Source organism: Myodes glareolus, chromosome 8 (assembly GCF_982192425.1).
Source record: "Myodes glareolus chromosome 8, mMyoGla1.1, whole genome shotgun sequence".
Taxonomy (NCBI): domain Eukaryota; kingdom Metazoa; phylum Chordata; class Mammalia; order Rodentia; family Cricetidae; genus Myodes; species Myodes glareolus.
This window is the reverse complement of record NC_142033.1, coordinates 42,013,062-42,028,612: the sequence shown is the minus strand read 5'-3', so window position 1 is coordinate 42,028,612 and position 15,551 is coordinate 42,013,062. Positions and strand designations below refer to the sequence as shown.

The window sequence follows — 15,551 nt, the reverse complement described above, 5'->3', positions numbered from 1 at the left end:
ACGCAAGCCAAAAGCTTACATATATTTATAAATGTCATAATTCTAATATACTCAGATTTTTCCCAAAATGCATCAAGAAAGTAGACCGAAAGAAATGATCACTTAGAAAATGAAAATACCTATGTATTTCTGTCCATTAAAACAAAACATCAGAACACAACTAGTTTCAAAAACCAAGACAAATGAACCATAATTCACAGCTACAACAAAGAGCTAGGGCAGGAACCAGAAGTGAAGGCAGCCACAGTGAGTCTCAAGTACGGAGACGAGATACCTCGAAACAAAGTCTCTAAATTCTGCCCAAATTTCATACTGTTTCTATAAAATAACTCCAAGTACTTAAAAGGTCAAAGTTTTAAAAGACTAAATTAAAAGAACTAAACCAAGTCAAGCGGTGGTAGCACATGCCTTTAATCCCAGCATTCAGGAGGCAAAGGCAGGGAGATCTCTGAATTAGAGGCCTGCCTGGCCTACAGAGTGAACAGAACAGCCAGGACCACACAGAAAAACCCTGTCTAAAAAAAAAAAAAAAAAGAACTAAACCAAGATCCAAGATTTCACCTGCTGCCCAGCAAACAGGAAATCAAGAATTTGGAGCCTGAGTTTGGTCAAGTAAATCACATGGTAAGCCAAAAGAACCTGTGTGGTTAAGTACATCAAGACAATGATTCAAAAAGGATCCAGATATTTGTCAATCATCACCGCAATGTTTGTGTGAGGTGCTTTTGAATAAATTTAATATTTAAATCAATAAAATAAAAGAGATGTCCCTGATGGAAATAGTTGAGCCTTATCAAATTAGCAGAAGCCCTGAGAAGCTAACCTTCCCTGAAATGAGAGAGAACTCCTCCTACCTGACTTCTAGTCAGACGTCAGCTTTTTCCTGCCTTTGGACTGGAATTGCACCACTGCTTCATTTTGTTTTGGCTTTTGTTTTGTTGTTGTTGTTTGGGTAGGATTGTTTTTGTTTTTCAAAACAGGGCTTCTTTGTCTTGGCTGTCCTGGAACTTGTTCTGTAGCCCAGGCTGGTCTCAAACCCACAGAGATCCACCTGTCTCTGGCTCCCTAGTGCTGGGATTAATCACTTCCCAGCTGAGACCATCACCTCTTTCAGAGTGGACCCACCTGCTCAGCTATTCTGAACTGCAGGCCTTGCACCTGGACGGGAACTCTACCATCAGCTCTCCTGGGTCTCCAACTTACAAACTGCAAACCTTTTCGGTTTCTACAACCCCCTGACCCAGTTCTTAGTAATAAATCTACTTATGTTCACACTATTGGCTCTGTTTCACTGGAGAGAGTGACTGACAGAAATTGTTAGCACTAAAAAATGGAAGAATGCTATTAAAAATATATCTAAGATAAGAAGTGACTTTAAAGCTAGGTACTGAGTAGAAACTGGACGGAGTTTGAGATACATGCAAGAAAAAGCCCAGAATGCCATAAAGGAACTGTGAGTAAAAACATGAGTCCAGCTGGGCAGTGGTGGTGCACGCCTTTAATCCCAGCACTCGAGAGGCAGAGGAAGGCAGATCTCTGTGAGTTTGAGGCCAGCCTGGTCTACAAAGCAAGTTCCAGGGAAGCCAAGGCGAAAAAAAGACACCCCACCTCAAAATAAAGAAACAATAACCTGAGTCCAGTGGCAGTTCATGAGAGAGAAAAGAGCTACAGTGAAATCTTCCACTGCAGAAAACACGCATCATCATGAACAGCACTCTGAGATAAATGTCTGACTTGGGAATCCAGCTCCATGACAGGAGTAGCTTGCCTAATCTACACAAAGCCCTCTGTTTAGTCCTCATTGTCGCCGTAACAAAATTTAAAGGAAAGAAGAAAAATGAAAGCTAAAGGCCAACTTACTGAGTTCCCTGACAGAAACAATAACAGGCTTTTGAAACTGTAGTAAAGAATTCGGCAGGAGCCAAGCAGGGCTGGAGCATGTTTTTAATCCCAGCACTCAGGAGACAGAAGCAGGTGAATCGCTGTCTGGTTTACAGAGCAAGTTCCAGGACAGCCACCAGGGCTACACAGAGAAATCCTGTCTTGAAAGAAAAAGGAAAAAAAAAGAACTTGGTTGTGTGCAGACCTAATGGCATATGCTTTTGATTCCAGCACTTAACAAAACACAAGCAGGCAATCTCTGTGAGTTGGAGGCCAGGATGGCCTACAAAGGGAGCTCCAAGCCAGACAGTCAGAACTATGGAATGAGACCCTGTCTCAAAAAAAATAAAAGAGAGGGGGAGAAAGACCTAATTTGGTTGTAGGACTGGAGATGGTTGCACTTGTTGCTCTTGCAGAGGACCCAGTTCAACTCCAAGCACCCGAATGGTGGCTCACAATTCCAAGGGATCCAAAGTTCTCTTCTAGCTTCTGTGGGCACTAGGCATGCAGGTGATACACATACATATATGCAGACGAACCACTCTTACATATAAAATATATACATACATACAAAATAATTTTTAGAAAAATAACTTGGTTATGTTCTAGTGCTTTACAAAAAGTAAGAAATTTAAGTATTGAGCTAAAGAAAGTCTGAAACAGAATGCTAACTGTACAGGTTGAGCTCTAAAAACTTATGATAAAGGTGAATTACACGAGAAAACTCACAGAATCACTAACCTGGGCCCTTAGAAGCTCACTGAACCAACAATCAGGGAACCTGCATGAGTCTGACCTATGCTGTCTGCATACATGTTATGGTTGTGTAACTTGGTCTTCTTGTGGGACTACTAACAGTGGGAGTAAGGGCTGTCTCTGACTCTTTTGCCTACTTTTGGAACCCTTTTCCTGTAACTGGGTTGCCTCATCCAGTCTTAATATGAAGGGATGTGCCTAGTCTTACTGCAACACGATATGCCATGTGTGGTTGATATCCCTGCTCTTTTCTGAAGGAAAACAGAGAAATGGATCAGGGGGAGAAGGGAGGTGCAGAAGGAGAGAATTAGGGGAAACTGTCAGGATGTAATTTATGAGAGAAGAATTTTTAAAAAATCCATATGCTAGACCTTGGTAAAATAGTTAAGAAAAAAAGAGAGAAAAAGGAAGGAAGGAAGGAAGGAAGAGAACTAAGTACTGCTAACCAAAACTTCATGACTTGGAAAATTATTTTAACTGCTCACACTGCAAAAATGAGACAGAATATTTTGAAAAAAGTACCAAGGGTGTAGTTGAACTATCACTAAAGAGGTATTAATACATGCAGAAACACTGCCATTTTCAACTAAAGGGGACAGAACAAAGAAATCTACCTGACTTCTTATATTCCATAGATGGACCAATAGACTAAGAGATCATCAGGACTGACTTCATTTTCAAAGGGGAAAACATCATCTTATTCAAAAGACCAGACAGTCTTCACCTGAAGCCTCAAAGGTAAAAGAGTCATAAAGAGTCCCAAGGACAAGACTGCTGCCTAGACTTACAGGAATGGAACCCCAGTGGGTCTGCAAAAGGCTAGTCTAAATGAGACTAGTCTTTATACTTGATGGTATATTATTGATGGTATCAATCCTGGGGAGCGGGTGCGACTGAAATAGAATGAATACACTTTTAGCTGGCCATGGATAAAATGTTATAGACGGGATGTTTACATCCCAACTTCCTGTGCTGGAGCTCTAATCCTTAATCTCGGTACTCAGAAGGCAGAGGAAAGTGGATCTCTGTGAGTTCAAGGCCAGCCTGCTCTCCGTAGCCAGTTCCAGACCAGCCAGGGCTACTTAGTGAGACTCACTCTCAAAGCAAACAAACAAATTTCCAAAGTAATTAACGAGGAGGTATGAAGGAGGTCCTGATTTCCCAAGATTAGCATCCTTGTAATAGGCACCAGCAGGCTCAATCTCTCCTTCCTGAGCACAGGCACCCAAGAAAAAGCTGTGTGAGAACACAGGAAGACAGCTACAAACCAAGAGTCCTCACTAGAAACTACATCAGCCACAGAATCCTCATCATGGAAAAACTGGCCCCAGAACTCAAAGTATGGTTGTCTGGTTTAAGCCACTGAGACAATGGTATTATGTTGTTGTGTCCAGAACAAATTAAAATATGGCCTGCAGACTCAAGAGCAAAGGCACTTAATAGAGATAGATGATCCTCATATATTCCAGATACTGGAATATATGAACAGACAAGCACTTTAAAGCAGAGTCTAACACCATCTACCTGGAGATAGGCCCTGTGTCTCTATGAACAAACCTGGTTGGTTTGTTTGTTTGCTTTATTTGTGGTCCAGACTGACTTCAAATTTCTGCCTCACCCTCTTAATCTTAATTATTTCCTGCATATGCCATGCCACCACAGCTGGCAAATTTTGATCTTAAAATGCAAATGTTTTGCCAGGCACTGGTGGTACACACCTTTAATCCCAGCACTGGGGGGGGGGGGGGGGGAGGGAGGGCAGGCAGAGACAGGCAGATCAGATCTGAGTTCAAGGCCATCCTGGTCTACAGACTGAATTCCAGGACAGTCAGGGCTACACAGAGAAACCCTGTCATGAGAAAAACAAAACAAAACAAAAAAAGCAAAGGTTTTGTTTGTTGTTGTTGCTACTGTTGTTTTTAATGAGTGTAGGAGTTTTGCCAGCATATTAGTCTGTGTACCCTATGCAGGCCTGGTGCCCACAGAGGCATGAAGAAGGCTTCAGATTCCCTGTAAGTAGAATTACAAATGGTTGTGAGCCACCTACTGGATGCTAGAAATCGAACGTGAAAAGAATCGAACTCTGAAAGAATAATGCTCTTGACCGCCAAGTCAACTCTCCAGCCCAAAATGCAAAGTTTTAACAACATGCAAAGTTTTAACAACTCAAAGGAGAAAGGGGGAGAAGACAACAGGATTGAACGCAGCAAGTTAGACTAGACATATTAGCCTTATTTCTTTCTTCCTCCTCTGTTAACTGCACTGAAATCTCTAATTCTTCAACACTCCCAACAAATCAAAGTTAGGAACTGAGTTTCCTGGACGCCTCGCACAGTACAAACTTGAACGTGGAAACTGACCTTGACTTCCTTTACTCCTTTCTTTCCTTTGGCAGTTCCCGCCGAGGGTTTTATTTTCTCATTCTTCTTTACCGTCTCACTTACAGGCTTTTTTTCACTTGATATAACCCCAAAAAATTTCCGAATGTCCTAAAAACAGAAGAGGAGACATGTAACTATTACACATGTAATATTCTAATTTCAGTTACTAACAGGACAACTTTACTCAACTGGTCTAACCCAAGTCATCTCTCCAAATCAAGGCCATCTGTATTCAGCAGCATTCTTTTTTATAAATAAAAGCCTCCTGGTAAAATTACCTGAATTAAAAATAAGTTTCCTGCCTGGTGGTGGTGGTGCATGACTTTAACCCCAGCACTCAGGAGGCAGAGACAGGAGAATCTCTGTGAGTTCAAGGCCAGCCTGGTCTACAGAGTGAGTTTCAAGACAGGCTCCAAAGCTACAGAGAAACTCTGTCTCAAAAAAACAAACAACAACAAAAAGGTTTCTAATATAAAGTAACATTAATCCCAGGCAGTGGTGGCACATGCCTTTAATCCCAGTGCTCAAGAGGTCAAAGGTAGGCAGATCTCTGAGAGTTAGAGGTCAGTTTGGTTTACAAAGTGAGTTCTAGGACAGGCTCCAAAGCTACAAAGCAACTCTCTCTGGGGGGGGGCGGGGGGAGGTAATATTAATCCTCAGAATGTAAGCAAAAACAAGTAAAATTTTGACAGCATTTACTGCTCTTGCAAGGACCTGGGTTCAGTTCCCATCACCCATATTAAGTGGCTCACAACCACCTATTTGGGTTCTCACGCCCTCTGCAGGCACCTACATCCATGTGGTACACTTAACCTCACAGACACATACACATAAATAAAAATAACAAAGCAGTTTTGTTTGCTTGTTTGCTTCTGTTTTTGGAGACAGGGTTTCTCTGTGTAGCCCTAGCTGTCCTGGAACAAGCTCTGTAGACCAGGCTGGCCTCAAAAAACACAAAGATCTGCCTGCCTCTGCCTCCTGAGTGGTGGGATTAAGAGTGCTACACCAACATCCAGCAACAAACCAATTTTAAAGAATTGTTTTTGAGGAGCTGGGCATGGTGGCGCACGCCTTTAATCCTAGCACTTGAGAAGCAGAGGCAGGCGGATCTCTGTGAGTTTAAGGCCAGCCTGGTCTACAAGTTCCAGTATGGCCAGGGCTGCTGAACAGAGAACCCCTATCTTGGGGAGGGTGAGGAACTGTTTTGACAATAGCAGCACAGCTATGAAGAGGCAGGTAGTGACTGAGAACGCATGCACATACAAATCCCATAGTCCCAGGTGGCTGAGAAGACACAGCTTGGTACCACCAACAGCGACAAGACTTACACTTCAGTTTGAGAAAACAACTCTCACAACCTGGATTGTTCTTAGAAACTAAGAACGTTGAAAACATTTTTCTCTACATGATTCTTTTGAAACTCTTAAAGAAAGAAAAAACTATAATATACTCCTTCATTACTTGACCCCGGGCTAAACTACAGCATTCAAATTAATCATACAAGGACTTTACAATACAATTTAGCATTAAAAGCATTCAGTTTTCTTATTCTTCACATATATATTTTCCTTACCTTCCTTTTTTTGTCTTATTTTTATTTTGTTTGCCCTGGCTGTTCAGAGGCTCACTATGAAGGCTAGCTAGGCTGGCCTCTAACTCATAGGAGGTCTGCCCGCTTCTCCCCTCACCCCCAGTGCCGGGGTTACAAGTGCACACCACCACACCCAGCTCTCTACCTTTCTGTAATCTAGTTCTAAAACTACTGTAGAGAGGAAAGTGAACAGAACAGACCTTAGAATCAAGAAGTCTTTGCTTGAGTCTGCGCTCTAGTGTATTCTACTTGTGTGATCCTGGACAATTCATTTATATCTCAAGCTATTTTCAGTTATAGGTGACATGGGATTCATTACACCTACCCTTTACAAAGCTCCAACATGCATCTGTTATCATTTTGGCTCAGCAAAAAGCTTCTCCTCTATTATTCACTCAACTCTCTGAAACAACACCTTTTATAAACTATTTATAAGCAAAAAGGTAGGATTTCATATCTTCCTTTGCAAATCTCCTGTTATATAAAAAGTTCTAACTCATTAATTAAATCTAAGTTTAAAAAAATCTTGCTGCCATAGTGGCAGCATGTGCCTATGACCAGGTGGTAGAGGCTGGAACATCAGGAGTTCAAGACCAGCCTTGGCTACACAGCAAGTTTCAAACTAGTCTGGGATACAAGAGACTCCAACTCAAAAATAAACAAAAAAAAAGATATAAGCAGTGAGCCAATGTGATGACTCAGAAAGTAAAAACAAGTCTCTGGAACCTATGTGAAGGAGGGAGGAGAGGACCGACTCCTGAAACTTGTTCTCTGACCTCCACATGTGTGTGCCATATGTACACCCACACAAATATCACACACATGCATACATACACACAAATATTATAATAATAATAATAATAATGTAAATAAAACACAGCCTATTGACTAAATGCCTTGGCTATAAAACAAGACATTTGTGTCAAGTCGTGAAGAATAGGACAATAAAGAAAGCCACAGTCATATGTATAATTTGCCAAGAACTGAGCTTGAGGCTGACTACTTTATTGCTTCTGGAGGAAATGACAGTTTCTAATCAGTCTCGCTTTTTAGGATTATACGGTGATTCTTCACTCAAACAGTGGGGCTTAAACACATACAAAGGAAAGAAAAAGAAAAGGACAGAGATAATGCAGGTACTCCACAGAAACAGCAAAACTCTAAGTTAAAAATCAGGGAGCTAGCAAGATGGCCCGGAGGGTAAAGGCACTTGCTGTCAGCCTAGGGACCTGAGTTCGAGCCCTGGAGCCCACACGGTGAAAGGAGAGAACTAACTCCACATTGTCCTGACTTCCACACCTAAACCATGGCACACATATATACGTAAAGAAACAAAATGTAAAATTAATAATTAAAGTCCTGTTTTTTACACCACAGACTAAAAGTAAAATATTTAGCGAATGAAGCAACTGGTAGCACCGAGTACTGACGTGGGAAAGTCTGCCCTGCACTCGGCATTGCTGCCTTCTTCTTAGGAGCTCCGCCAGCTCCTCCTCGATCCCTACTCCGATGTCGGCAATGCATACTAGACTAGTTTACATCTCTGCGTATACTAAATATATATTATATGAGCCCGCAAATAAACCAATTAACTAAAAAATCTGACTACATAAAAATGAAACAAAAGACATCATAAACAAAAATATCTACAATATAAGTACTATATAAATGGACTTCTACAAATCAACAAAAGACAACCAAATATAAAAATGAATAAAAGTTAATAATAGAAAAATTATAAAAAGAGATACAAGTACCAAAAAAAAATACACCTTTTCTTCCAATAATCACATTTATTGTATTTTGGGTTGTGAACCTACTTTTAACAGCTGAATCATCTCTCTGGCCCAATCAACACATTTGTAAAAGGAAAGATAGGGGATGGAGAAGCACATGATGCTCTTGAAGAAGACCTGAGTTTGGATCCCAGCACCCACATCTCACGGCTCCCAACTGCCTGTAATGCTAGCTCTGGTGGATCCAAAACCCACTTCTGGCCTCCAAGAGCACATCCACATACCCACACACAGATACACACGCACATACATATAATTTTTAAAAAAATAAGAAATTATAAAGGGGGCTGAAGAGATGGCTCAGAGGTTAAGAGCACTGGCTGCTCTTCCAGAGGTCCTGATTTAATTCCCGGCAACCACATGGTGGCTCACAACCATCTGTAATGAGGTCTGGTGTCCTCTACTGATGTGCAGGCATACAGACAGACAGAACACTGTATATATAATAAATAAATCTTTAAAAATTTATTTTAAAAAACAAGCAAAAAAAAAAAAACAGTGAGAAGGAAAGCTCACACATCTCTGGGCCACTAGGAAGCAACAGTCGACAACCTGATCCTGGTCTGTGATGAGGATGCTAGAACAAACTACACTCAAGGATGGAGGCGCTAGAGAGCTCAGTGGTTAAAGTGTGTGCTGCTTTTGCAGAGGACCTGAATTCAAATCCCAGCACTCACAACACCTGTAGTTGTAGCTCCTGGGGATCAGATGCCCTCTTCTGGCATGAACAGGCTCCAGAACTCACAAGCATATACCCACGCAGAGACACACACTCATACATAATATAGAAGTAATAAATCAAAAAACCAAAGAGAGAAATTCAAGGGTAAGCCCAGAACACCGTAGAACATGGTGAAAGAATGAGTAAAAATGGAAAGTAGTACCAAAACAGAATAGAAAGGGTTCAAAAGAGCAGCGCTCAGAGCAGGTGTTCTGCATGGCACCTCAGGAGTAATGCCAGCTCAGACTCCTGGAGGAGTGTCTGGAATGGCAGGAATGCCCAGAGCTTCCTGCAGCTATGCAGGATTCAGAAGCCACTGTGGTCTTTCTGGATATGGCAGAGAAACAGGTAAATATGACAAGTATGTTATGAATCTTACCAGTAAATATTCAGTCAAACTGAGAAGAAAAGCATAGGTCTTTCTGAAAAAAGCTTTTACTAAGAGTAACTACCTAAGGGATGCCAATTATACAAACCAGAGTCTTAGCCATACCATCAACAGAACTATGTCTTAATGCTAATCTCTACCCCTTGGCACCAAATGTAGCTCAAGATTTTTACAACAGTTTTCCAGAAAGGCATCCATTGAAATCATGGGGTTTTTTTCTAGTAGGAATTATAAATTTTCAACTCTTTACAGTCCTAGGGCTTGAACCTGAGGTCTTGCCCACACTAGACACGTATTTTACCACTAAGCTACATTCCCAGCCCCTCTCTTACTCTTTATTGAGACAGGGGTCACTAAATTGCCCTGGCTGACCTTGAACTTATTCTGTAGTCTAAGCATGTCTTAATCCTCCTACCTTAGCCTCCCTGTGGCTACAATTACAGCTTGTACCACCAGGGATCGCCTAACACTTTATATTTAAAAAAAAAATTTAAAAAAAGGACAGATAGAGAGATGGTGCAGAGCTAAAGAGTACTGGCTGCTCTGCCAGAGGACCTGGGTTCAATCTCAGCAGCCACATGGTGGCTCACAACCATCTGACTCCAGTTCCAGAGGATCTAACACCCTCTCTTGGCTTCTTATGGGCAGTGTATTCCCATGGTACACAGACACACATTGCATTGGTATGGATCTTGGCTTATTGATATAAATTTAAGGTAAATATTTTTTTATTTTTATTCTTGAGACAGGGTTTCTCTGTAGTTTTTGGTGTCTGTCCTGGAACTAGCTCTTGTAGACCAGGCTGGCCTTGAACTCACAGAGATCCGCCTGCCTCTAACTCCTGAGTGCTGGGATTAAAGGCATGTGTGGCAATAAATTTTGTTATATGCATATTTCTGCTCTTGATTACAAAGTATTGTGTTTGTATAACTCATTTAAAAATGTAATGTATAATTTTAAAACATAGGTTAATAGACAGTCCTTAGTTATGATAAAAGATAGATATAAATGTTGTAACTATAATTCTTGCTCGATACCTTTTATGTCTTATGAATTTTACTATGTTAAAGTTAAAACCATCCTTTTTATTTAAACAGAAAAGGGGAGGTGATGTGGAATTCCCCTCTGTATGTTGTGAATACCATTGATGAAGAAAGGAACTACTTTGGGCCTATAGCAGAGCTATAGAGGGACAGAACTAGGTGGGAAAAACTAAACTGAATGCTGGGAGAAAGAAGGTAGAGTCGGGGAGAAGCCATGTAGCCCCACTGGAGACAGACACCGGAACTTTACCCGGTAAGCCACAACCTCATGGTAATATACAGATTAATGGAGATGGGTTAATTTAAGATGAGTTAACCAGAAATATGCTTAAACTTTTGGCCAAATGGTATTGCAAATAATATGGTTTCTATGTGATTATTTGGGGGCTGAGCAGCCAGAAACAAACAAGCAACCTCCTACAACAACACAAGCAGGCAAAACATCCATGCACATAAAATAAAAATGTTAAAAAAAAACAAAAAACTTTTAGTTAGTGGTGTACACCCTTAATTCCTGCACTCACGGCAGGGAGAGCTCTGTGAGTTCAAAGACAATCTAATATACACTGAGTTCCAGATGAGCCAAGACTACATAGTCTCAAAAATAAATGAATAAACAAACAATGTAAGAGGACATGTTAATTGCAAAACAAAATAAATATAATGTGTACTAAAACAACCTTTAGTTCAGTATGGTACACACACATGGAATCCCGGGACTGAGGAAGCTAAAGCAAAGGACTGCCAAATTCAAAGGCAGCCAGGGCTACATAACAAGTACCAGGCCAGCAATCTAGATAGCAATGCCCTATTTCAAACCCCTCCACCAGGAAATCCTTAACTGGAGTTTTTCCTATGATTTGTTTGAAGAAAATGTAAGAAGAGGCTAGGGAGACAGCTCAGCTGTACAAGTGCATGCTGTGTTCAAATCCCCTAACCCCAGATAAAAAGTGGGACATGGCTGCTCATATCTGTAACCCCAACACTGGGATGGGGGCACAGACATGAACGGCATGGGGTTCAGTGAAGACCCTATCTCAGAAGAGGATGGAGAGTAACAGAGCAGGGCGCCAGTGTTTCCCTGGGCTCCTCATGAACCTGGGCCCACACGACACACACACTCCCTAAGAGTGTGACTATAATTCACCTCCTGTATTAGGTCTGGATGCCTTACTCTCGTGTCATACTACAATACTGTGGCTAGAAAAGGCAAAAACTACTTTCACTTTTAGTAGGCCATTTCCTCTTCCTTCAAAATTGGTTTTTAGCCAAACAAATTACTTTTTTTAGAAATCAAAACCATCACTACACACACGATCAACATTACTGGGGCAGCAAGTCCAGCCCTGCCTCAAGCACTTCCCTGAGGAAAATACCCTGAGCATATAAGTATGGTCTAAAAAAATCTTGAATTTTTCAAAACTTCCGGGGGTGGGAGGGGAGTTATTAACTGTACAGAGAAGAATATGTAATACGTTCCAGGGAAGAAAAGTCTAAGGTCCCTCACGGACTCCTTCATTTACCCAGGTTAACACTCAGAACTTCTAAAAGCCTTCAACAGATCAGGATCAATGCTTAGTGGTCAGAAGAAACAAAACAAGAAGCAGCAGGGCCATGGCGGCACACCCCTATAATCCAGAACTAGGGAGGAAGAGGCAAGTGAGCTCTGTGAGATCGAGGCCAACCAGGTCTACAGAGTGAGTTCCAGGAAAGCCAAGTCAAGGCAAGACAAGAAAAACTGCCCCCCCCCAGAAAAGAAAAGAGGAAGGAAGGAAGGAGGGAGAAAACCGTAAAGGAAAACAACCCAGCCCTCAGCTCTCACAGAGCTTTAACCAGTCTCCGTGCTCTTCAGCGTCTTCAGCAAACAAAAGCTGAGCCTAGAGACTGAGAGCAGAGGGACCTGCCCCCGCCCCCGCCCCGTCCACTGAAGGTCTCCTGAAGTCTCTGCTGACAATGAAAATCATCATCATGTCCAGGGGATACAATAGTGTCTCTCAGTTAAACATTCATCTTAGAAATGTTTGGGTTCCTGACCCAAAATTACAAATGGACAAAACTGAGAACAACACAGAAATAATTATCTAATTTAGGTTTAAAATAATTGGTTTCCTTCCACACTCGCTTAACCTGGATAACTAAAGTGTGAGGCTGATTGTGCCTGCTGAAGTGGTTTATTCCAGGATTCTGACATTTTCACCACAGCTAACATACTGAAGTTCTTGTTCATCCAGAGGTTAACAATTCACAACTTATTTCTAATCAAAAAAGTCAAATTTCAACTACCAACATGACCACATAACTTAAGTTCAAACCAAAAACAGACCTAAAATATAATACAGGAAAACACCATACTTCTCTAGACTACCTTACTGTCATGAAGGAAGAAAAAAAAAAAAACTCAAACAAGCCAAGGTCTCAGCAGGTAGCCCTGGCTGGTCTCAGACTCAGGAGGCTCCGCCTGTCTCTGCCTTCTGAGGACTGGCAGACAGTAAAGTGACTACTGCCACCCCACTCACTCATGAAATGCTTTAATAACTTAGACAAAGGGTGGAAAAACATTTTAATAGATTTATTTTATTTGACATGAGTGTTTTGCCTGCATGTATGTGTGTGTACCACGTAAGTGCCTGGTGCCTATGGAGCTCAGAGAAGCCTGGGGTCTCCTGGAAATGGAGTAATGGATGGTTGTGAGTCACTATGTAGGTGCTGGGAACCGAATTTGTGTCCTCCGCAAGAGCAGCAAGTGCTCTTAACCACTGAATGAGTGCGCTTGTCCCTAGAACAGTGGGTCTCAACTTTCCTAATTCTGTTACCTTTAATACAGTTCCTCATGTTATAGTAACCCCAACCATAAAATTTTCATTGCTACCTCATAAGTGTAATTCTGCTTCTGTTATGAACTGCAATGTGAATATCTGTGGTTTCCAATGGTCTTAGATGACCCCTGTGAAAGTCATTCAGTACCTCACAGCATTATGATCCACATGTTGAGAACCACTGTCCTAGAAAATGCCTGCAACTTTTACCTTCTTGATGGTTTTTTACTGGAACTACAACGTTTATTCACACATCAAATATTTATGAAAAATGTACCATATGCCAAATACTACAAAGCAGTTCTCTGTCCCTGCGGCTTCTACCCCTGCAGAGCATCAGTAACAAGCAGTGCATTTAGTAAAGTATGTGTGTATGCCAAAGAAACAAAACACGCAGTCTTTGACTTCCACAACAGTAATTTTTAAAAATAATTTATTTATTACTATCATCTATGTGCACTGGTGTTTTGCCTGTGCGTTTATTCATGTGAGGGAATCAGATCCCGTAGAATGGAGTTACACAGTTGTGAGCTGTCATATGGGTGCTGGGAATTAAACTCGGGTCCTCTGAAAGAGCAACCAGTGCTCTTAACCTCTAAACCCACTCTCCAGCCCCACAACAGGAATTTTTAAGCTTTTATAAACCTCATGAGTTATATTTTCCCCAGAAATATTCAGAAACATACATACATACAAAACTGACTATAGGTCTGAGGTACTCAGAAAAAGTACTTCCCTATCAACTGTAAAGAACTGAAGGATGAGGGAGCGGGGAGGGGCAGGAAGGACTGAACCAGTGCAATGGCTCCGTGGGAAAGGATAACCAAAGTTCAATTCCAAAGACCCACACTGCAAGTTGCCTCTGACCTCCACACATGTGCTGTGGCAGGCAGTACATACACACAATAAATTAATTAAAGAGATGTGGTTGATTAGATAAGTAAATTGTGGCTGGGTAACGCTAGCTAGTACTTGGAAGATGCAGGCAATAGAAGGAACTGAAGTTCAAGGACATCCTTGGATATGTGAGATTCTCATTGATAGACACACACACACACACACACACACAAATACATACATACAAAAATTAATGTGCTTCATCCACATAACAAGCCTAGAAGTTGTCAGCCCCGATTCACAGACTGAGACTGGAATTGAGAGTGTCAAGAAGCCCATTCACTAGCAATAGTTTTAAAATTGAAAATTGGGGGCTGGAGAGATGGCTCAGCGGTTAAGAGCACTGGATGCTCTTCCAGAGGTCCTGAGTTCAATTCCCAGCAACCACATGGTGGCTCACAGCCATCTATAATGAGATCTGGTGCCCTCTTCTGGCCTGCAGGCACACATGGAAAAAATGTTGCATACATAATAAATAAATAAATAAATTTAAAAAAAAAAAAAGAAAGAAAATTGGGCCAGGCAGTGGTGGTGCACACTTTTAATTCCCGCACTCTGGAGGCAGAGGAAGGCCAGCGTGGTCTACAGAGAGAATTCCAGGACAGCCAGGGCTAATAGAGAAACCCTGTCCCAAAATAAATAAATAAATTCATAAATTAAATAAAATTGAAGACTGGGGCTGAAGGGATGCCTCACAGTTAAGATCCTTTCTATTCTTCCAAACGACCTGAGTTAGGTTCCCAGCATCCCTATGAAGAAACCTAAACTCAATCACCTGTAACTCTAGTCTCCAAGGACAACTATACATATGGCATTCACTCAGACACATAAATACACATAAATAAAAATAAATATTTTAATTGATCTTAAATATAAGGTGGGAAATTGCTAATCATCACTACAATCTCAGAACTAGGAAGTCTGAGGCAAGGAGGAACAGGAATCTAAGGCCACCCTGGTCTACTTGGAGTAACTGCCTCGGAGAAAAAGACAAGGTTAGACACAAGAGAGAGGCAGCTCCCATCACTAAGGTATAATTAACACTCTACAAGATGATTGATTAGAGAGAAATGTTGCAAATCAGGCCACCCAAATCCAATTTTGATAAACACAGACCAAACTGAATTACCAGATTTGGTGAGATACTAATAGGAAGGGGGTACATTTTCTAGGTTTTAATTTGTACCAAGGCATTTTATTTCCAACTTGGTTTCAAAACTATCAGTACAAGTAGAGATGACAAACATAACATTTTGCTATATCCCCTAACACCAAAGAAAC

The 15,551-nt window shown here is 41.3% G+C and overlaps 1 protein-coding gene across 1 annotated transcript in view; it reads right to left on the bottom strand.

The window, feature by feature from the left end:
* Window positions 1-15,551, bottom strand: part of Rfc1 (replication factor C subunit 1) — an 80,078-nt gene that overhangs the window by 49,457 nt on the left and 15,070 nt on the right. Inside the window, exon 3 of the mRNA XM_087909480.1 lies at window positions 4,998-5,126. Within this exon, the coding sequence (XP_087765606.1) occupies window positions 4,998-5,126 (129 nt within the window). The remainder of the gene's footprint in view (window positions 1-4,997; window positions 5,127-15,551) is intronic.